The 22,959-nt window shown below is 57.0% G+C and overlaps 1 protein-coding gene across 3 annotated transcripts in view; it reads left to right on the forward strand.

The window, feature by feature from the left end:
• Positions 1–5,104: 5,104 nt before the first annotated feature.
• The window catches only part of SLC35E2B (solute carrier family 35 member E2B), a 28,852-nt gene continuing 10,997 nt past the window's right edge, over positions 5,105–22,959 (forward strand). Inside the window, exons 1-7 of one of the 3 annotated variants that reach the window (XM_047083406.1) lie at positions 5,105–6,186; positions 8,773–8,889; positions 12,529–12,620; positions 18,435–18,872; positions 19,108–19,243; positions 19,671–19,798; positions 22,334–22,454. In XM_047083406.1, the coding sequence (XP_046939362.1) occupies positions 18,551–18,872; positions 19,108–19,243; positions 19,671–19,798; positions 22,334–22,454 (707 nt within the window). In that variant the 5' untranslated portion in view covers positions 5,105–6,186; positions 8,773–8,889; positions 12,529–12,620; positions 18,435–18,550. The remainder of the gene's footprint in view (positions 6,187–8,772; positions 8,890–12,528; positions 12,621–18,434; positions 18,873–19,107; positions 19,244–19,670; positions 19,799–22,333; positions 22,455–22,959) is intronic. The other 2 variants (XM_047083405.1, XM_047083407.1) reach the window with 2 other exon arrangements.

The raw sequence follows: 22,959 nt of genomic DNA on the forward strand, positions 1-22,959 counted from the left end.
GGATTGAGTTACAACTGGTATTTGGTTCTTTGTAACCAGTGCACAGACACTAGGGGGGTAGCCCCAGCCCAGGGCTTCTGGAGCCCGCCGACCCCCTGAGAACCCTGTGGCGGGCATGGGAGGGGCAGGGTCCCACCCAGGCAGCCTCCACCTGGAATCCCACCCCACATGGCCCCCAACGGGCCTGGAGCTCGGGGGGCGGTCCAAGCCCTGGGGGGCGGAGCCCACAGCAAGGACTGGCTCCTGGGGAAATCAGAGGGCTGGACCCAGGAGCCCCAGAAGCTGTGACGTCCTCATCACAGCTCAGTCTGGGCCTGTTGGGGTCCGTCAGGCTGGGCCAGGCCCTGGGGCATGCTCACCTCCCTCCTCCCCTGTCCTCTTGACCGGTTCCATGCGGTCTTGACCAGGCTTTGGGGGGGGGGAGGGGGAGGCGGCAAAACTTCGCCAGGAGCCAAAGTGCCTGCAGGTGCGCACGAGGACGCGGACAGACCGCGCGCTGGGCGCCCCGGCCACCTGCAGAGGCCAGAGGCCGGGAGTGGGCAGCTGAACTCTCCTTCCTCCCAGGCCAGCCCTGGAGCATCGGCCTCCTGGGCCCTGTGTGGTCTTGGCCTGGCCTGAGCCGTGACCGCCTGCTGCTCTCCTGGCACACGCGTGGGGGCGCATCACCTTACTGCTCGGGTGTCCCCTGCCCCTGGGTTGGCCTCTGCCTGGAAACGGGCACCTGCGGTCAAGTTTGCACAGGTGTCACGGGCAGCAGGGCGGGACAGCTGCTGGAACTCAACCCCGGCATCCGGGGCTTTCTGAGGCCCAGGCTCTCGGGATTCGAGCCAGCAGTGTGTGTGGAGCCCAGGTGGGGCCTTGTCTCCTCGGCTGGCAGAGGGCCCACTTGGAGGGTAAGGGCCAGAACCAGCTGGCCGGAAGGGCTGGCTCACTGGTGGGCACCGGTTCTGCCCACGAGGCCGCACGTTTCAATAACGGCTGTTGACCTGTGAGCCTTGGGCCTTCCTGCTTTGGGGAGAGGGGGGTGGGGGGCACAGAGGCCACAGGCCAGGTACCCCAGGACACCTCCTGACCGGGCTGTGGGCCGCTTCTGTGGGCTCAGGTCTCTTCGGGGCTGTAGCCTTGGACACCTGCCCTTTGCTAGCTGCTTCGGAGGAGCACGAGGTCAGACCCCGCCCCGGCCTCTGCTGAGCGCCCCCCCTCCCCTCCGGCTGGCCTCCCCTCCCTCCCAGGCCAGGCCACAGGCCGCGTCACAGCAGTGCTGTCCCAAAGAGCAGCGGTACCCCCACCCAAGAGCCACCGGGTGCCAGGAACCGGCTAGTCCGCCTGGGGGTGACGGGGACCCGGTCGGGGGGACCAGCTGGAGGAGCACAGAGGATGGGTGGGGGGTGACAGGGATGTGAGAGGAGGCGGGAAATGCACAGTCACCACGTGGAGGAGAGCAGCCACTTCTGGCACATTCTCCTTCGGAAAGATCCAGGCCAGAGCTTGGGTGGTTTTCAGAATCATGGAAACTGAGGATTTGGTGGGAAGAGTGGAGGTGGGTTGAGGATGGGGTGGGGGGTGGGGGGAAAGAGAGGGACGCCGCGCAGGCTCTTTGGCGAACGTGCCTCCCGTGGAGGCCTCCAGTCGAGGCTGGCTTCCCTCCCCAGGAGCATGGAAGACGAAGGCCGGTTTGACCTCAGCCCACGGCTCCCTGCGAGCGCAGCGAGGCCAAGTGTGGCCGGGCCCTGCTCACCAGCACTTCTCCCCAGACACTGGCCTGACGGAGCAAGGGAGCTGCTCCCTAACCCTGTGGTCTTGCTTCCATGACCTTTAACCCCACGGATCCCAGAGGCTGAACCCCAGGGACAGAGGCTGCAGGTGCCCCCACCAGGACGAGGCCAAGGTAGGGGACGAGGCGGAGTGAGCCCAGGACAAGGGTCACACCGTGGGGCGTGGGGAAGGGCCAAGGGCTCCCAAGGAGGGCTCACATCCCTGGTTTGGGGACAGGTGGTTTTTCCCAACCAGCTGCCGGTCAGTGCTTCCTGGCAACCTCGGCAGGGGACCTGGCGGCACAGGACAGGGGTCCCCAGCCCTTTTCCCCCCCGGTGAACATGACCCAGGCCCTATTCTGTGGGCTTTTCGGGATCCTGGGTCCCTGCCTGCACTTCTCTGCTGTCATCACTGTCGCCTGGGAATAGGGCTCCTTTGGGCCTACAGGTGGGGCCATCAGACCGGAGCCTAGACCCAGATGAAGCCTGGTGAGAGCAGGGAGGGCTGGGAAGCCAGGAGGTGCACACAGAGAAGCCCAGCCATCCGGGAAGGACCCAGGAAAGTGGTGCAGCAGAGCTTGCTGTGGACGCGTGCCTTCCCGCTTTCTAGAAAATCACCCTGTATTTATTTATAACTTTTTTTTAATGTTTATTTACTTTTGAGAGACAGAAAGACTGCAGGGGAGGGGCAGGGAGAGAGGAGAGAGGCAGACACAGAATCTGAAGCAGGGTCCAGGCTCCGAACTGTCAGTACAGAGACCGACGCGGGGCTCGAACCCATGAACCGCAAGATCATGACCTGGGCCTAAGTCGGACACTTAACTGACTGAGCCACCCAGGTGCCCCCCAAAATAATTCTAAAATGAGTATATTTTCTCCCTCAGACTAGTGAACAGCGCCTGCAGGCCGGGCTTTTCCTGGGCAAGTCTGCAGGGCGGGCCGAGTGGGGCTGGGAGCGGCCAGGGCTGGCCAGGGGCCTGGCCCAGAGGTGACAAATACACAAAGAAAGCAGAAGTGAAATTCCTGCTCACTTACGTGCCTACCTCAGAACATACCATGGCGCTGTCTTCGTCATCCCACCCTTCTGAACGAAGTTCACAGAGTAGGTTTTCCTTTGCACAAAACCCTGAGATGCTTGATGACCGCCCAGGGGTCCTGGGGTTTAGGGGTCAGTGAGTCATTTGTAGCCAAATAACTTCAAAAGCAAATTTATGAAAACTCAAAATTGTTACAGCAAAATCTGTCTTAGGTTTCATCTGGGGAAACGGTTTTGAAATGATGTCATGTGACTCTGGGGACCTTCCCCTCCCTCCTGGGCTTCCAGTCGGCCACTGAGCAGTGCCGTCCAGGCCTCCAGCCACCGCCTGAGGAGGCCTTGCTGCATGGACACACCCCAGAGTTGCTATCCTGTCCCTTTCTCTTTGTCCCGTCAACAGTTTGTCTCTGAATAGCCAAAGGAAACACTGCTGCCTATTAAGGTTGCATGAGCAATTTTACCACCGGGCCATGTCATTGGGTCATTCACGACAGACATCACAACAACTTCTTCCTTTAACTGGATTCCAGGAAGCAGGATTTCGGGAGAAAGACTACAGACCGGCCAGGATTCTCCATACTCTGCTCAGTTTCAAATAAGGCCATTTAAATAATGCCTCTGCTGATTTGCAGTGTAGATCCCAATGCAGACGTGAATCAGGACACAGTCTTCACAAGGGAGGGGCCTGACCAACAAAAGGACTGAAGTTGGGGCTCCCCTGAAACCTGCCTACGAAGCTCTAGCTGGGGCATCAGGTGCTCCCCCCAAGCCCTGCCTCCCTCCACAACGCTGGTGGGGGGGGGTGTCTTCTGACTCTAGGACCCCTTTCTGACAACTCTCTCCTCCTTCAGGATTTGCAAGATGTTTAAAGGGTAATTTTCTAGGGGTGCCTGGGTGGCTCACTCAGTTAAGTGTCTGACTTCGGTTCAGGTCATGATCTCATGCTTCGTGAGTTCGAGCCCTGTGACGGGCTGTGTGCTGACAGCTCAGAGCCTGGATGGAGCCTGCTTCAGATTCTGTGTCTCCTCCCCCCCGCCCCACCTCTCTCTCTCTCCGCCCTTCCCCTGCTCGCGCTCTCTGTCTCTCAAGAATAAATGTTTTAAAAAATTAAAAATAAATTCTTTTTAAAATTATTTATTTAGAGAGACAGCATGAGCAGGGGAGGGGCAGAGAGGGGTCGGGGAGAGAATCCCAAGCAGGCTCCATCCTGTCAGCGTGGAGCCCAATGTGGGGCTTGAACTCACGAACGACGAGATCACGACCTGAGCGAAGTCATGAGCCGGATGCTTAAGTGACTGAGCCACCCAGACGCTAATTTTAAAGCATGATAAAGAAAAGTAAGTCGGAGAGAGCTCCGGGGTGGTTCAGTTGGTTAAACATCTGATTCTTGGTTTCAGCTCAGATCACGAGCCCACGTTGGGATCCTGCTTGGGATTCTCTCTCTCTCTCTCTCTCTCTCTCTCTCTCTCTCTCTCTCTCTCTCTCTCTCTCTCTCTCTGCCCCTCCCTCGCTGTGCTCGCTCTATAAATACATACATACAGAAAAGCTATGAAACCTAACATCAGGAAGGAGAGCCCGTTGGCCATAACCTCGCTCCTGAAAATTATGTAAATTATGTGGGCAGGTACAGGTGCAGCCCTCCAGGTGTAGCCCAGCACTTCCCCTCCTGGCCTCAGGACCCAGCTGCGCCAGAGGCCTCCGGGCTGCTAGTTCCACCAGCCAGTACGCTCCCTTCGTCTTCCTCTTCTAAAGTTGGCCAGCTTGGACTGCAACTGCTGTCCCTCCAAATCAAAACCTGATCAGCAGCCGCGAGGCGAACTCAAAGGCCAGGGCCTCCACAGACTACCGGGACTTCACGGCACATCCCCAACCCGGGCCTCGGTGGTACGGTCCAGACTAGAACAAACGGGGTGGGGGGTACGCCGACGCCCAACACCCCCCCAGACCTGGGCAGCAGTGGTACGGTCCGGACCAGGACAATGGGCGAGGGACGCCGACGTCCAACATTTCCCCCCGCCACCCGGGCCCCGGTGGTACGGTCCAGACAGGGACAAAAAGGTGGGGGGGAAGACGCCGACGCCCAACATTCACCCCTCCACACTCGGGCCGCGATGGTACGATCCGGACTGGGACAAGGGGCGAAGGACGAGGAAGTCCAACATTTCCGTCCCCCCGCAACCTGGGCCGCGATCCTAGGGTCCGGACCAGAACAAAGAGGTGTGGGGGGGAGAGGAGGAGGAGGAGGAGGAGGAGGAAGAGGAGGAGGAGGAGGAGAAGGAGGAGGAGGAGGAGGAGGAGGGCACCGAGGCACACTCACCCCTCCACACTTGGGCCGCGGTGGTACGGTCCGACCAGAACAATGGCGGGGGGGGAACCACGACGCCTAACATAACCCGCTACCAAGGCCGCGGTGGTACAGTCCAAACTAAGGCAGTGGGCGGGGAACGCTGACGCCCAACATAACCGCCCCCTCCCCCCAACCTGAGCCGCAGTCCTACGGTCCGAACCGGAACAATGGGCGGGGGACGCTGACGCTCGATACACCTCCCCCAACGGGGGGGGGGTGGTACGGTCCGGACTAGGACAGTGGGCGGGGGATGCCGTCGCCAGTCACACCCCCTCCCGCCTGGGCCGCGATGGTAGGGTCCGGACTAAATGGTCGAAGGTGCCGTCGCCAAGCAGCGCGACTGCGTTTCCAGTTCCGACTCGGTGGCCGGGAAGCCCTGGGGCCCGGGACCTCGAGGAGCGCGGGTCGCGCCGCCACAGGGGCCGCTGTCGGCTCTGGGAGCGTCGCTTCCGGCGCGTCGCTTCCGGCCGGTTGCGGGCACCTCCGTCTGAGGCGCGGCCCGCCCCCGGCCCGACGGCCGCGTAGAGCGGGGCGGAGGGACGATGGCCGCCCCACGGTGAGGCGCTGCCCGCCCGGCCTCCGCTCCACACAGGACGGAAGGCTCTGCTCGGGCCTTCCTTCCGCGATGCGGCCTCTCCTACACCCCAGCCTCACGCCGAGCCCTCGGGGCGTGGGAGCCCACCCTCCGCGGCCACCAGGCCCCGTGCCGGGCGCGCCCCGGCCAGCAGCAGGCGGCCCCGGTCGTTTCCCCCGGAGGCCGCCCTCTCCGACGCGCGGTCCGCGGCCCACTTTAAACGCCGCGCGCCCTTAAGGCCCCGAAGTGAGGCGGGGTCGCCCGGTGTCGAGAAGGCGCCGCGCCCCCCACCCGCCCTTCCCGGAGACCTCGCCCCCTCGGCGCTCCCCGAAGTCGGGTGGCCCACCTAGTGGGGTGGGCGCCCTGTCCACGGCTGTGAGCGGCCCGCGCGGTCGCCGATGCTCGGCGCTCTCCCACCCCCGGCTGTGCACGGAGACCCCGCGCTGGCTGTCTTCCCGCGGCCCCGCTGCGACCGGTGGGTGGAGAGACCGCGGCGTGGGGGAAGGGGCCCCCTGGTCCCGCAGCACGGCGTCCGGTTATGCGCCCCGGAATAGGGGCCGTTTTCCCGCCGGAGAGCAGAGGCTCGGGCGCGCTCGCGCCTGGAAGGCTCTCCCGGCCCTCTAGCTTCCGGGCTCACGTCGGGGGCGGGGGGCGTCCTCGATGCCTCGGGGCTTTGTCTAGGGGTGGGTGGCCGGTTTACGCGGAAAACGCTGAATAAAAAAACGGTAAAGGTTGCCTCCGATGGTCGCCTGTTGCTGTAGGGACCCGAGCCCGCCCCGCTGGCCTGTTCCCAGTCCCTCTCCTCCGAGAGGCCCCGGCCCACCCCGGGGCCTTCGCGCTCGCCGTGCCGCTCACGTCCCCGCTCCGAGAGACCCCTCGCCTTTGGGCCGGTAGCACCGGCCCTTGTTCTCCACCTCGCCGGGCCCGCCCTTTCCCACGAGCCTGCGGCTCCCGGAGTCGCCCTCCCACTCCTAAATCCCGCCTCGCACACCCGAAGGCGCGGGACGCACCCGCGGCCGCGCGTCCTCGCTGCGGGGGCCGATGGGGGGGGGCGTGTCACGGTTCCCGGGCTTCTCGAGTTTTATGCCCCGAGGCGGACACGGCCCCGGAGCGAACCCAGGTAAAAGACGCCTCATCTGTCCCAGGGACTAAAGGCACGGTCGCCCACGTATTTTATTGCACTTGATGTTTCTTCTGCCTAGGATTTTAGAAAACTGTCAAGGATAAAGGCTGGTCTCCTGCCAAGTGCTGGTTTTATCGGACTGTTAGTTTGTCAATTGGGGTGGGAAATTCAGGCTCAGGGTTTCCTTCACTCCAGTCATCGGTTGACATCTTTCCCTGGTTTCGCTGGGCCCTGTCCAGGTGACTGCCGTGCAGTACTCCTGCTTGGGCCTTTGACCCAGTGCTCACCGAGGCTGTGAAAGGGGGAGAAGAAAAAAAAAAAAAACACAAAAAACCTGTCTAGAGATGGATTCTTTGTTTGGTGGCTTTTTAAAAGTCTTTTTGTTTAATGGAGTAGAATGTATTTTACCAAAAGTATTTGAACTTGCAAGTAACGTTTTAAAGCAGAATGAAACCGTGTTAAATAGTATGAAAAGGGAAATAGAAAGGTTTTTAGGTTAAAGAAATCCACTTTGAGCATAAATTAGAAAGTGAAGAGAAACCAAACAAACCCCAAAATATTGATGAATGTGGAACTCCGCCTGAGTTGACCACAGTTGGTAACCTGGCATTTTGACAGAGAGACTGAGCACGAACGAGGGAGGGGCAGAGAGCGAGGGAGACACAGAATCCAAAGCAGGCTCCAGGCTCTGAGCCGTCAGCACTGAGCCCAACGTGGGGCTCGAAGTCACAGACCTTGAGATCGTGACCTGAGCCGACGTTGGACGCTCAACCGACTGAGCCCCCCCAGGCGCCCCGATATATTCCTTGTTGGATACTTGGATAGCGTCCTGTGTCTCGGTCTTAAAAACAAAGTTATTTTAAAACCACGTCTATCCTCTATGTACAGAGGGCCAACAAGACCTTTGTTCAATTGTTTCTTCAGGATAGATTCCCAGAGATGGAATTTTTGAATTATACTGTGTAAAAACTGGCAGCCTTTCAGTACATTTTATCTAAAATGCCCTGTTGACAATTTGAACCAATCTAGATTTCCTTACCAAGTGTTTGAGGACATCTTGAGCTCTTTGTTCCAAAACAGGAATTCTTCACCTCAGGCTTTAGAATTTAGGAGTCTGCAACATTGTACAGGGAAATATTGACGTCTTTATTTTTATTAGCCTCCAGCCGAACTTTTCTTCAGTGGTGAACGTACCACGGTGGCATTAGCAGGTGACACTAAACAGCACCCGTGGCTTGGTCTCCATTTTGGAGCGTAGGCACCTTCCCAGCTGATCCTGGGCCCCTCACTGCAAAATCGAGCAGAGTCCAGCCCCCTGTTTAGGACGTGTTACCTAGTGCCAGGCTCATACAAAGTAAAGCTACCACGGATTTGTTTCTTGTGGGGTGTCCCCACATTTCAGTAGACCTAGTTTCCTTTTATTTTATTTTATTTTATTTATTTTTTTTTTTTGAGAGAGAGCACAAGTTGGGGAGGGGCAGAGAGAGAAGGAGACACAGAGTCCAAAGCATGTCCAGGCACAGAGCCCGACACGGGCCTCAAACCCACAAACCGTGTGAGATCATGACCTGAGCCGAAGTCGGACGCTCGACCAACTGAGCCACCCAGGCCCCCCGACCTAGTTTCCTTTTAGTCACGCCGTGTGAACATTCTGAGGACGACTCTGGGCAAGAGAGAAGTTAAGAGCTGGTCTAAAGGCAGTTCATTAGCCACCCACTCCACGCTGGGCTGAAAAGGTTATGGTTTCGTTCTTGTTTGTACCCTAATCAGAGAGAGAGCATTGAGACCTTTCTCACCAGTGACCTGGGGACAGCCAGCGCTCCACAGCCACCTGGTCCAGCCTGCCCCACCCTGCTTCCAGGGCGACTCGAAATCCACTATTGGCTCTTAAAGTCAATTCCTTGTCACATCAGGGTTGCTGACCTTTAGTTTTTGCAGGACAAGAACTGCTTCTCTCTGAAAGCTCCTTGAGTCGCGTGGTTTAAGAAAGAAGAACAGGCCGTGGAAACACGAACTGGAGTCCAGGAAGGCATCTGTGACCCCACCAGGACTTGGGTGAGTGGGACCTTCTGAGCCCGGGGCCAGCTAACTTCCGGCTTCCGTGTGTGATGCCCAGCACAGCTTCTGAGGGTTTTCACTGCCTCCTGGAGCGCGTGTTCTGTTCAAGATTCGAACTGCAGGCTGTTTACTGATGACAGACATCGATGTCATTTGATCCATGTTGAGAAGAGGTTCGTGTCATTGTCCTTTGTGTATTTACTGTGCGTTACTCATTTTTACTGTTGTCTGATGTTGCGCTGTGTGACAATTCCGTGGCTTCTGTGTTCATTCTCTTGTGGAGAGACAGTTGGGTTTCTGCCGTGGACATTCCCACGTGTGTCTCGTGGAACCCGTGAGCAGGACTTCCTCTAGCTGAAGGGAGATCTGTAGGGTGCAGTTGTTAGTGGGACCGTGGTGAAGGTTGCCGAAGGGTGATTTTGATTTTCTCATTCTCCCCTCCCTCTTCCATGGGCCTGTTGACTGTGTCCTGTGGGGAAGGGCTTTCTCCTCATCCCTGTTTATCACTGTGGATGTTCGGGTGCTGATTCTATTCAGCAGGCTCTAATCCTGTGCTACCATCATTTACTTTCTCTCTCACGCTGCCCCTGGATTTCTCCAGAGGGCGTTCTCTTGTGCTTCGTTCTGTGTCCTTTGGACGCGTCCCCATCATTGTTTGAGCGCTTCCTTTTCTGGCCCAACTAATGCCCCAGCCCTGGAATCGGCCGTTTCTCCGAGGAGGCTGGTTCATTTCAGTGGAGAATGAGATTTAGAAACAAACACTGGGCCAGGGTGCTGGCTGCCACTGGGCTGTCACTGCCTCGGGGCCCTCAGCGGCCAGATTGCGCAACAGAGGCAGAGATGTGTCTGTTGTGGACACGCACGGTGACTGGGCCTCTATCTGTCCGGACCCTTGAGTGCCGCTGCCGGATTCCTCCACTCCTCTCAACGCCACTGTCCGTTTCACCCTTCCTGCTCCCTGTGTCTGTGCCGGGTCTGAAGACACCTGAGGTCTCGCTCCCGTTAGCTGCAATATACTGCCTTATTGCCCAACCCAGAATTCCTGACCCATGACTCAAGAAAAAAGCCTACCTTTTAGAGTTCAGTGTTTGCTTGGGATTCTTTTGGTCTTGAATCTGAGCACGTGTATTTTAAATACCATGTTCAGAAGGTACTTGGGTGGGTTCTTTATCTCCTCTCTTCAGTGTGACTGTGTTATTTATTTGATTTGTGGTTTGGCTCATATATTTTTGTTTGTGTCTCACTTTATTTTTCGTAAGTATTTACTTTGAAAGCGAGAGAGTATGTGTGCCTGTGTGTGTGAGCGGGGGAGGGGCAGAGAGAGAGAGAGAGAGAGAGAGAATCCCAAGCAGGTTCCACACTGTCAGCCCAGAGCCCGATGCGGGGCTCAAACCCACAAGCCCTGAGATTGTGACCTGAGCCAAAGTCCAGAGTAGGATGCTTAACTGATTTGGCCACTGAGGTGCCCCCGTATCACACTTTAGAAATTTTATTGATTGTGATGAGGGAGCATAAGGCAAGCTGAGGGCAAATCGCAAGCTAGTATGCCCCCCCTCCTCCGGCACCAGGTGGGATACGTGTGACATTCCTCAGGCACTGCCGACCACCCAAGGACAAAGGAGAGGACAGAAAACCAATGGTAGCTGATAGAGATCTCAGTCCTGCAGGACCGGAGTCTCCATCGGTTTACAAATATCTTAGTAAATTACAAGAAAAAGGCAATCTTGCCAATAGCCTAACCTCCAGAAACCTGTAGGCTCAGTTCCCTGGAGCCTCAGCATCACTCTCCCCTCCATGGTGATGGGGGAACAGAGGCGAGAAGGAAGTGGCAGGTCCGTTAAATTTCCTTAAATGTCCTTATGACCCGCAGCCCATTGACAGATACTTGTGGCAAATACAGAGCAAGACATTTCTCCAGAAACCCCTACTGTCCTAATGTTAATGTTTCACTAGAGAGAAAACAGCCCTAGCTTGACAATAGCAAGGCGTCTGGTATCCCGGGAGTCTTCTTTAGTACATGAAAATCCCTTTAGAAGCTTCCTCTCATCTTTCCCTCCCCCAACTCCACAGTATATAGCCAGTCACTCCGTACAACCCCAGTGCAGTGCTTTCTGCCACGGGTCCTGTCCCTGAGCTTTAATAAAATCACCTTTTTGCACCAAAGATGTCTCAAGAATTCTTTCTTGGCTGTCAGCTCTGAACCCCTATCACCACAAAACCCCATCAATTTGACTTTATTTTATTTTATTTTTTTTTTTAATTTTTTTTTTAACATCTATTTATTTTTGAGACCGAGAGAGAGAGAGCATGAACAGGGGAGGGTCAGAGAAAGAGGGAGATACAGAATCTGAAATAGGCTCCAGGCTCCCAGCTGTCAGCACAGAGCCCGATGCGGGGCTCGAACCCACAGACCGCGAGATCATGACCTGAGCCGAAGTCGGACGCTTAACCGACTGAGCCACCCAGGCGCCCCACTTTTTTTTTTTTTAAACGTTTATTCATTTTTTGAGAGAGAGAGCGCGCCTGAGCCGGGGAGGGGTGGAGAGAGAAGTAGACACAGAATCTGACACAGGCTCCAGGCACCGAGCTGTCAGCACAGAGCCCGACATGGGGCTCGAACTCATGAACTGTGAGATCATGACCTGAGCCCAAGTCGGACGCTCAACCGACTGAGCCCCCCCCCAGGCACCCCTGACTATTTTTGGTTTTTAAGCATTTAAGCGTTCATATAGTTCCAGAAGTCACAACTATCTGAACAGGTGCATTTGAGAACTTGTCCTCTGTCGTCCCCTCTCCGTGCCCCCTCCTGGCCCACCACCAGTCTCCTTTGTCTTGGGCTTACCCTCCCGCGTTTCTAGTTGCTCGGTGTAATTTTAATATTGTTGTCTTGTGCGTGATCTGTACTCCGCCTGGGTGCGTCAGAACCTTCCCTCTGTGGCGTTCTGTGGCTCATCACTGTGTGTCTCCATGTGGGTTTCTTATTTATTCTTTTTAAGGTATATTCTGACTCCAGAACTCAGATTTTCTGTTACTTCTCAAAGTTTTGTCTTCTTTATATCTATTTTTTTTTTAAGATTTTATTTTTAAGTAATATCTACACCCAATGTGGAGCTTGAACTCACAACCCCAAGATCAAGAGTTGCATGCTCCCCATTAGGGGCACCTGGGTGGCTCAGTCCGTGAAGCGTCCGACTTCGGCTCAGGTCATGATCTCGCAGTCCGTGAGTTCGAGCCCCGCATCGGGCTCTGTGCTGATGGCTCGAAGCCTGGAGCTGCTTCGGACTCTGTGTCTCCCTCTCTCTCTGCCCCTCCCCCGCTCATGCTCTGTCTCTCTCATTCTTATAAAAAATAAATAAACATGAAAAATTAAAAAAAAAAAAGTTGCAGGCTCCCCCAACTGAGCTAGTAGGCACCCCTTCTTCATCTCTTTTTTTCTCTGCTGGAAATTTCTTTCTTCTTATTTTTTCCATGCTTGGGTTAGCATCTCTTTAATATTTTAATTTCATGTCTCTGTGCTGCATTCCAGATAATTTCCTCAGATATTTTTTCAAATAACTTTTTATTCAGCTCTAATCATTTCTGTTTAACCCATCACTCGAGTTTTTTATTTCAAAATTTTAAACTTTTTATTTTCAGAAACTTGTAGACTTGCAGAAGAAAAAACTTTACCTGTGTACCCATCTCCCAGCCCCTCCTGCTGACGTCTTACCTGAGCTTAGTTCGATTTAGTAAGTAGTCCAGGAGTATCGTCCCAGATCTTAACTTGGGGACAAGACCACTGTCTAATCTGCAGACTGTATTCAACTTCAGCCAATATGCCATGGGTGTCCCTTTTCTGGTGGGTGGTCCTGTCTGGGGACAATCCCACCTTGCATTCAGTGACCGCGTTCCCCCCCCCACCCCGTGGTCTTTGCCGGTGGTCTTGACCTTTGTGATGTGCGTACTTTTGGGTGTGTCTGACGTGTACTCGCGACTACATTGCGGTTGTGTGTCTGTGGGCACCAACACCACGGCAATACCACATTCTTCTCAATGGATCGGGGCAAACGTGGACTCTCATCTCTAGTGATTTCAGCTTCGGCAGCTCGCTTCCAGTGCCAGTGTCTCAGGGTGAAGTCAGGCCTCCTGCCTGTGACTAGTCTGCACCTGCCGGGGAGCAGTGTGGACGCAAGCGCGCCCTTGCTTCAGCTCCGCAGGCGGGTGACTCCTCTCTGGACATTCCGTCTACCCCTCCCCCCCCACTCCCCCCCCCCCCCCCGGGAGGCGGGCCCTCCCAGGGTCTGCCTGGCCCTCCTGTCCTTCTGAGAGCTTTAGGACCTGGGGCCCTGGGCTCCACCTGTCCCTCCCTGCAGTGGCCAGGCTGCCGCCCCTCCCCCACTGGCCACCCCCTCTCAGCGGTGATCTTTGATCTTTGATCTGCATCCATTGATCTCAACCCGCCAAGGTCTTCAGGCCTGAATTGAGGAAGCTTTTCTTGGGAGCAGATCTGTGGGTGTGGCTGGGAGCAGCCCCCGGCTCCTTTTGGGGGGGTCCTGCCCTGAGCTGGAGCTTCCTGGGAGCTTCTGGTGAGATTTCGCTCCTGCTGCCCTGTTCTGGATTTCCAAGGGCCCTCTCCTGCTTGTATCTCCTTGTGGCTGGGCACTTCTCTCTGATGCCCCCCCTTCTGGGACTGACCTTCCTCCCGCTCTGCCCTCCTTCCAGCCCCTTCCTCACGTTTCCTGTCTTGCTCATGTCCCAGCAGGCGGCTCAGCTGCAGTCTCTGTTCAGACCTCTCCCTGGGGCCTCGATTCCTTACCTGAGGTCTCTCCTTTGCCTGTTGAGTTCTCCAGAGAAGATTCCTCTGGTGGTTTGCCTGGCCACTCTGTGGTCCTCGGCCCCTGCTTCCCCTGCCTATTTCAGCCCCCACCCCAGGCCCCCGGAGGAGCTGAGTTCTTCACTCTCCTGACCAAGCCCCTTGACACCCTTGCCTTCTCCTGTCCCCCACCTCCGCGGGTTTCCGCCCCACCAAACGGAAGCAAGCAAGGCCGGGAATCCCTGTGTGATTAGCGAGTGTTGATGTGAAGGACAGAGGCAGAGCCAGCGTCTGTTCTGCCCTGGACGGCCCCAGACCTGGTGTTCATATTTGGACTTGGTGTGGGAGCCTTGCACACTTGGAGGGCCCCTGCCCCTCTGTCCCCCCGGCTGGACGTGAGGCCAGTGGTCTGCCCGTCCCTGTGCCCAGTTGTCACGTTGGTTTGTCACCGGACTGGGTGGACTGTCTTTGGAGATGTTGATGGTCCTAAAAAGACCATGCACTGGAAGGTGAGTGTTTTGTGGTGGCCTGGGCCTCTGCCCCTGGCTGCCTGTGCCTTGTTCTGGACATGGGGGATGGGATCACTGGTGTGTTGGCCGCTGGTCTGCGGGACGGGGCCTGAGTTCCCTGCTCGCCACTCTTTTACACTCTTTTACACTCTTTGTTTGTAAGAATATGGAAGAATGTGGGTGGTCTTGGTGGGGACAGCCTTGTGGGTAAGCGTGTCATAGATTGCCTTCCACCGCTTGGTTTTGTCGTTTCGGGGCTCCGGCAGCTGGAAGGTTTCCCCGTTGGCTGTGGTGGCGGAGGCCCGCGCCCCGCTGCTGTGCGCCTCGGCCCCGCCGTGTGCTCTCACTTGTTTCTGCTTCAGGAGACATTTAGGTTGTGTTTTGCTTTTGTTCTGCTAGTAACAGAACTGCGGCATTAACCCCGCCCTCAGGCGATGTGTTTGAGGTGCCTGAAGGGCTCACAGCACCCCCCTTCCCCCCAGGACCACCACCTCTGCTCCTGCAGCCAACCCCAGCCACGGCCTCGTGGGTTGTCCCTTCTTTCGTTGCTTCCTGTCACTCGCAAAGACTCTAGAAAGGACACATCCACACCGGTTAGGTCTGGAACCTGTTTGCATCTGTGCTGTGGGTGTTTTCAGCCTGGGACAGTCAGTAACAACTGTGGGTGCCTGGGTGGGAGCGCGGTGGCTCTCTGTTTGGCCGCGGTTGAGAATCAGCCAAGGAGCTAGAAACCATTCTGGTGCTTGGGCCGCACCCATGAGTCCCTGTGCTCACTGGTGTGCGCAGAGCTGGGCCCCCTGTGGCCAGCTTGTTTGAGCTCTGGGCGTGTGCGTGTGCAGCCAGCATTGAGGGCCTCCCCTGGCCTGCCGGAAGGGTGCTTCCCCGTGTGACCCTACGGGAGCGGAGCGGCAGGACACAGGAGCAGCAGGGCGAGTGAAGTGGCCAGGTGCAGGTTGGTGCTGTGTCTTTGGACGCCATAGGCACCCATGACCAAGGTGTCACTCCGGGGCACAGGTCCAACAGAAACACACGGAAAGACGCGCACAGAATGTTCATGGGGGCACAGTGTGAATGTTTGTTAGCAGAGGGTTGTGTCCAGGCGTGATTCAGGCATGAGGATTGGAGGCGTGTCCTCCTTCATTTAAAATCTACTTTCTTGTTAAAGGTCTATATACAAAGAGAATATGTGTGTCATTCAAATGGTTGTTTCTGGTTTCTTAGGTCTCTGATGATGACTGGGGGCAGAGGCACCCACGGGACCCACAGTCCCAGCGAAGAACAGGCTGGCGGGGAGCGGTCCCCTCACAGCACCCATTCCCCCCCCCCCCCCGCCCGGGCTTCCCTCTGAGGATCTCCCAACATCCTAGGAGGAGCTGTGGTGCCACCCTCACTCTCCTCCTTAATAAAGTCCAGTCTCCCTCCCACTGAGAAGCCGGGGCCACCCCTGGATCGGTAGCCCCTTGCCCTGCAAACTGGGTGGACCTTGGAATCTCAGCAGCGGCTTCAGGGCCCCTGTGCCAAACGCTGCCCCCGGATCACAGAGGCGGCGAGGGGCAGGGAGACAGGGCGGGCAGCCAGGCCCCGGGCAGAAGGGTTCCTCACTCCCTCTGTAAGGAGCCAGGGTCTGGGGCCTGGAGGCCTTTGGGGTTGCGGTGCTCCCTCTGCTCTCAGAGACCCTGTGCCACAGCAGTGGGCTTGTCCCTGCATTTCACCTGCCCCTGCAGCCAGACCCTGGTTCCAGGCGGGGCGGGGGGAGGCGGGGGGGTGGGTAGAGCACGGACTCCCCACGTCCCCTCTGGCCCGGCCAGTCTAGCTGCACGGAACCCCCGGACACGCCGTCACCCTGAACAAAACAGTGGGACCGGGCTGGGGAAGAGCAAGCAGAACACGAGTGTTGCAGTCAGCGTCCGGAGCCCTTGAGCTCGTCCTCGGGTGGGGGCGGTGGGGGCCCACGGAAGGGCCGGCACCCCTCGTCGTGACCTGCGCTGCACTCTGGGGAGGCTGTCCTGGTGCAGCGGGGGCTGGGGTGCGTGCGGGCAGACTGGGCAAGACGAGGGCGCTCGCTGGGGCTCGTGGCTCCGGGCTCGTGCACAGGGGGAGGGACACCAGGGGCTGAGGCAGGGCAGGGGGCGGATGGCCGCGTCTCTGGTGCTGCCTCTGCCCGGGGGCAGGACAGGAACCAGCTTTGGGCTGTGGGGAAGTCAGAATCTGAAGTGCGAGGAGCCTTTGGGCACTTGCCCGCAGAGGCGCAGGGGCCGGTGGGGCAGGTGGGGCAGTGGGCAGCCTGAGCCCCGAGGGATGTCCTGCTGGAGGGGCCGGGGCTGGAGAGGGGGGTGCGGCTCCCGCTGGCGGTGTGGCCGCCTCAGCGCCCGGCCCCCCCCCCCGCTCCACGTGCCTGGATGTTAGGGATGAAATATGACGGACATCCTTTTAGATGTGTGACTGAGTTCCCCCAAACAGAGGAAACCCCAGGCGTCAGAAACTGAGGGAACAGGAAATCCGAGTGGCCAGCCCATCGGAGGCCGCCTGGGGTCCCGGGTTTGATGTCATTGGGGAAGGAGATGGGACCCTGGCCCTCCTGAGACGGGGCAGGCAGTTGTCACTGGGACTCTGCTTAAAGCAGGGACTTGGAGAACTGGCCAGCCCGCCACGGGAGAAGTCGGGTGTGACTCAGCCTGTGATCCCTGGAGAGAGGCCGGAGGCTCACCTCAGGAGCCATGCCCACAGGTCTGAGACTGGCAGGTGTGGGTTTCGTATGCCGCAGGGTTCATCTAGAAAGTAGCATAAAGGGGCGCCTGGGTGGCTCAGGGGTTAGGCACCTGACTTCGGCTCAGGTCATGATCTCACAGTTCATGAGTTCGAGTCCCATGTCGGACTCACTGCTGTCAGCACAGCACCTGTTTCACATCCTGTCTCCCCCTCTTGCTGCCCCTCCCCCCCTCTCAAAAATAAACAGTAAAAAAAGATAGAAAGGATAAAATGGGTCCTGGGCCAGTGACACCCCTGGGGCACGTAGCAGCAGCAGACCCCAAGCCCTCAACTCTGGAAGTAACCCCCTCGGCCCAGGGTGTGTGGGGTCCCCGCGTATCAGGATCTGACGGGAGGTGACCGTAAAGTGCAGTCCAGCCCCAAGGCCAGAGTCTGCTGGCACACACAAGACACCAGGGTGACCTCGCTAAGGTCCCGGGTGATGAGCTGTGAGAGACCGTAAAACAAAAGATACAGGAAGGGATCGAAAGCTTAAGGAAATAACAAGACACCAGGGGCGCCCCGCGGGCCCAGCCAGCGGAGCGTGCAACGCTTGGTTTCAGGGTGTGAGTTTGAGCTCCACGTTGGGCATAGAGTTTACTTAAAAATAAAAATTGTTTTGGGGCGCCTGGGTGGCGCAGTCGGTTAAGCGTCCGACTTCAGCCAGGTCACGATCTCGCGGTCCGTGAGTTCGAGCCCCGCGTCGGGCTCTGGGCTGATGGCTCGGAGCCTGGAGCCTGTTTCCGATTCTGTGTCTCCCTCTCTCTCTGCCCCTCCCCCGTTCATGCTCTGTCTCTCTCTGTCCCAAAAATAAAATAAACGTTGAAAAAAAAATTTTTTTTTAAATAAATAAATAAAAATAAAAATTGTTTTAAGTTGGGACACCTGGGTGGCTCAGTCGGTTAAGCGTCCGACTTTGACTCAGGTCATGATCTTGCGGTTTGTGGGTTCGAGCCCCACGTCGGGCTCTGTGCTGACAGCTCGGAGCCTGGAGGCTGCTTCGGATTCTGTGTCTCCCTCTCTCTCTGCCCCTCCCCTGCTCATGCTCTCTCTCTGTCTCTCAATAATAAATAAACGTTAAAAAAAATTTTTTTTAAGCTGGATAAAATATTCAAAGCCAGGTGAGGTGTGGGAGAGCGGCAGTGTGCATTACAGCAGCCGGGACCACAGAACGGGCGGGAAGGGGCAGAGCCCTCGGGATGGCTTCGGGGACCTGGTGGCAGAGGCCGGGGCGGGGTCGTCCAGGTCTCCGTGCACGCGGTGGGTGCCTGGGGAAGGCCAGGTGCGGAGGCTTTGGTTTTCAGCACCTTGGGGAGGAGGCTTGGGAGCTGTCGGGGCTCCCGTCCTTCCGTGGCAGTTAGAGTAGCAAGCAGATGTGAAAACAAGACCGAAGTTCCATATTTGCATTTTCAGAGTTACTTCAGATCGGTGCCTGAAACTTTTAAGGACATTCAAATGTTCACCATCAGGAACGCATTGTCTTTGCTTAACAGCTTGAGCCTGCGTCCCCTGGCGAGGGGCGAGTGACGGCCACCACTCCCCGGGTGGTGCAGGCCTTCACCCGGGAGCCGGCCCGACCCATGCTGCCCACGGTCCGGAGGAGACAAGCATGTCAGCCTCAGCAAAACCCTCGGCGCCGGCAGAGCTGGCCCCTGGCCCCGAGGACCAGCCCAAGGGGAAGCCGCTCCTCGGCTGGGGCTCTCTCTTCGGCCCCCGCAGCGAGAAGATTGTTTTCAGCAGGAGCGAGGGCGCCCCCGAGGAGAACGTGCTCACCATCACCATCACGGAGACCACGGTCATCGAGTCGGACCTGGGCGCGTGGAGCTCCCGGGCTCTGCTCTACCTGACGCTGTGGTTCTTCTTCAGCTTCTGCACCCTCTTTCTCAACAAGTACATCCTGTCCCTGCTGGAAGGGGAGCCCAGCATGCTAGGTAACGCGGGTCCCCCGCCCCCGGGGCTGAGGGCCAGGCCCGCGTGCTCACAGGTCGGTGCTGTCTCCACGCGGGAAGCACACGGAGGAGCCCACAGCCCCTGGGAAGGAGGGCGCCGAGGGTTCGGGATGGGAGCTGTGTCTGCGCCGCAGAACGGCTTGTCCTGTCTGCCTGCACACCAGCAAGGGAAGTAGTTCTCCCCTCAGAACTTGACCTTCTTCTCTGCCTCCTTCAGGTGCTGTGCAAATGTTGTCAACTACGTTTATTGGATGCATTAAGATATTTGTTCCTTGCTGTTTATATCAACACAAAACCCGGCTTTCTTATCCCCCCAATTTCATCATGATCATGCTGTTTGTGGGTCTAATGAGGTAAGGAATCTGACATTTTGGTTGAGAGTTGAAGTTTCTTATGTGCATAAACTGTCTTTGCCGTCACTAAGTGGGAGACCAGCTGGTGATCACGTGTGTTTTCATTGCACGCTTTATATAATCATCAGGACCGTCTAGATATCAGGACGACAAATGTATTGGTTCTGTGGATCTGGGTGCAATCAGATTCTTTCTGGAACAGCCATGAGTGTAACTTAATAATGGTTTGAGAGACACGCCCTCCTCTCCCTGGGCCTGCTGCACCTTGCAGGTGGGACCTACTTCCCACAGGGCCCTTCACCTTCACCTTCATGGGAGGCGAGGAGGGCGGGGAGCGGGGGAGGAGAACAGCCAGCTCCTCAGAAGGTCTGTCGTGCAGCTACAAATGGACTCCTCAGTCCTAATGACACTTTGGGCTTATTTGTAGGTTTGCGACGGTGGTTTTGGGTCTGGTCAGCCTGAAAAACGTGGCGGTTTCGTTTGCTGAAACAGTGAAGAGCTCTGCTCCCATTTTCACCGTGATTATGTCCCGGATGATCCTCGGGGAGCACACGGGTGAGCCCGCCTGGGTGGGGGCTGGGGCGCTACACCAGGGTGAACGGTGCCACAGCCCCCCTGGAACGTTCTCCTAGCCCGGTCATGAGTGCCTCACGAGTTCACTTCAGCAGGTGTTTGTTCACCTTGGCTGACGCACAGAGGCCTCTGGTTGGTGGGGACATGGGAGCTGGGGAAAGAAGTAATGGTCACTTGTCCCAGGAAGACCACCTTCCGTGTCATGCGAGGTGGCCCCTGGTGACACCCTTGCCCAGGTCAGCCACCTCCTGTGTCCCTCCCCGGCTCCTCCGTTCCCTCCTTCTCACCTCCTCCTTCCCCGCCTCCCGTTCATCACTGCTTCTCAGCCTCACTTCTCCATCCTCCGTAAGGCCCAGCAAGTCGGATTTATCCACAAATCCCAACCCTCAATGACCGGCAGACTGTTTCTGACTACACATCACACACACGTGTCCCCGTTTCTCCTGCCAGCCTTTTGAAACGCAGCCTGTCCAGTATCGTTCCATGAAAATAACCAGAGTGCAGAATAGTGCGCATCTAGGAGCAGTACCGACACGTGTTTAGATGCAGATGCACATCTGCTGCAATTAAGAAAAGGACAAGATTAGGGGCGCCTGGGGGGCTCAGTCGGTTAAGCGTCCAACGTCGGCTCACGTCATGATCTCACAGTTAGTGAGTTCAAGCCCCACATCGGGTTCTGTGCTGACAGCTCAGAGCCTGGAGCCTGCTTCGGATTCTGTGTCTCCCTCTCTCTCTGCCCCTCCCCTGCTTGTGTTCTCTCTCTGTCTCTCTCTTTCTGTCACTCTCTCTCAAAAATAAATAAATAAACTTAAAAAAATCTTTAAAAAGAAAGAAAGAGGGGCGCCTGGGTGGCGCAGTCGGTTAAGCGTCCGACTTCAGCCAGGTCACGATCTCGCGCTCCGTGAGTTCGAGCCCCGCGTCAGGCTCTGGGCTGATGGCTCAGAGCCTGGAGACTGTTTCCGATTCTGTGTCTCCCTCTCTCTCTGCCCCTCCCCCGTTCATGCTCTGTCTCTCTCTGTCCCAAAAATAAATAAAAAACCTTGAAAAAAAAAAATTAAAAAAAGAAAGAAAGAAAAGGACAAGATCCCACAATAAGGCCGATGGGGGAGGAAGGACAGGGCTGAGCACCCTCCCAGATGTGCCTCTGGAGCCCCACAGGCGTTTTAGGTGATGTGAGACCATCTGATCGGAGGGTAAACAGCAGCTCCTAGAAGTCATAAGCAACGTGAAACAAACGAACTGGGTTTCATATCAAGCCGGTGGCTCAGCCACACTAAAAACTTTATTCCGGCAACTTTAAAATGCCATGATTTGGCCTCTAGCTGTGGCGGCTGAGCCTGTAGCGAGTCAGCTAGTTCCCTTAGCGAGGTCAACGACAACATCTTGGTGACAGTTAGCAAAAAGAATCAGTTGGGGAGAATGACCGAGGGACCAGGATTTCAGAGCCTGCAGACGGGACCCCGATGTGTGGCGCCCTCCCCACAGAGGCATTTGCTGGTTCTCGAGCACTGGCTGGCACGCCAGGTGGACCAGCCTCGTGGGGCCGCAGGGCCGAGGGCAGGCGGGGCCTGCCAGGAGAGGGGGATCTCCGGCAAAGCCCTGGGCTCTCACCCTGGACCCCGAGCACGCCGATGCCCATGGACGCCTCCCAGCAGCGAAAGCCAGTCCTTCTAAGGGTGAAACGGCACTCACGGCCACCGGCCCTCTAGGATCCACGCAGACCGTCTGTCACACAACACACATTGCCTGGCCGGCCAGAGGACAAGACCACGTGCAGAGCCGAGAGGGCGCTGGCGGCTCCCTAGGGACCTGAGTCTGGACAGCATTGTCCTGTGCCGGGAGGTGGCCTTGGTCTCCAAAGGTCAGCGTGGACCTCTTAACACGGAAGACTTTTTCCCTCGTCTATTTTGAATTTCAGAGTAAACTAAATAGTATCTGAAATCAAAGTACCCGGGAGGCCCCCCACCCTGTTCCCAAAGTGGCTGTGCCTTTCCATCATGCTCCACGGGCTTTTTTACCATTGGGTCAAGTTTCCTGGATTTCAGAACGCAGCAGAGGAGTAACCTCCACTTAGAGTGAAGAACGCAGACCGTGTAGGGGTCTCCCTGCAGCAGGGCCCCCCGCCCCCAGCTCCCCTTTCTGACAGACTGGTCCAAAGACCACTCATCCACTCTCGTCATCCTTGGTGCTGGCCAGGGAGGGGCTTTGGGGCCCAGGGCCCCAGCTTCATGCGTCCTGCCCGCCCCCGCCCCCCCCCCCCCCCCGGCCCCAGGCCCAGCAGTCGTGCCTCGAGGAAGGGTTCATGCGGTGCCTGGCTTGGGAGAGGGTGATGGCTTGGGGGCAGGCGTGCACTTTGATCCTCTGTGTTTCTCCAGTGTAAAGACCCAGTAGCTACATGTTTTCGAATTAAAGTGAAAGAGGCTTTCACGAGGGGCGTAAAAATGGCCTCGCACCCAGAAGCGATGTCGCAGCGGGCAGGCTGGCGGCCGCAGCCCTTGTGTGTTTTGCCCTTTCCAGGGCTGCTGGTCAACCTCTCGCTCATCCCCGTCATGGGAGGCCTGGCACTGTGCACGGCAACGGAGATAAGCTTCAACGTCTTGGGGTTTTCGGCCGCGCTGTCCACCAACATCATGGACTGGTGAGTCAGGAAGAGCATGGGGACACGTGGTGTGATGGGGACGATGGACGTTGAAATCCAGATTGACTGAGAATTATGTCCCGTAATTCAGAGCCGGGCCCAACTGATGCCGCCTTTTCCTAAATACCAAAATACCTCGTATCCCAGTAAGGTAACCTTTTCTTAAAAAAACAGCCAGAATTTGACAATACATGGTCTTGGTATTAAGAACACGCATCTTAGGGACATGGTTGGCTAACGGAGGCCAAATGCACAGAGCTAGCGGGCCCAAGTAACGTCACAAGAGTAACGCCCCTTGTGAGTAACGTTACAAGAGTAACGCCCCTTGTGAGTAACGTTACAAGAGTAACGCCCCTTGTGAGTAAACACGTGTGTGTTCAGCTAAGCCAAGTGGAAGAGGCCATCCTACAGCGGGAACAAAGGGACAGTTTCTGGCCTGGTGGCTGTCTGTGCCCCGAGGGCCGTGAGAGGCCGTGCCCGCAGGGGAAGCCCGTGTCAGGTGCCC

This window comes from Lynx rufus, unplaced genomic scaffold (assembly GCF_022079265.1).
Source record: "Lynx rufus isolate CCGP_SWC_20201006 ecotype Redwood Valley unplaced genomic scaffold, mLynRuf1.p SCAF_2, whole genome shotgun sequence".
Classification (NCBI taxonomy): Eukaryota; Metazoa; Chordata; class Mammalia; order Carnivora; family Felidae; genus Lynx; species Lynx rufus.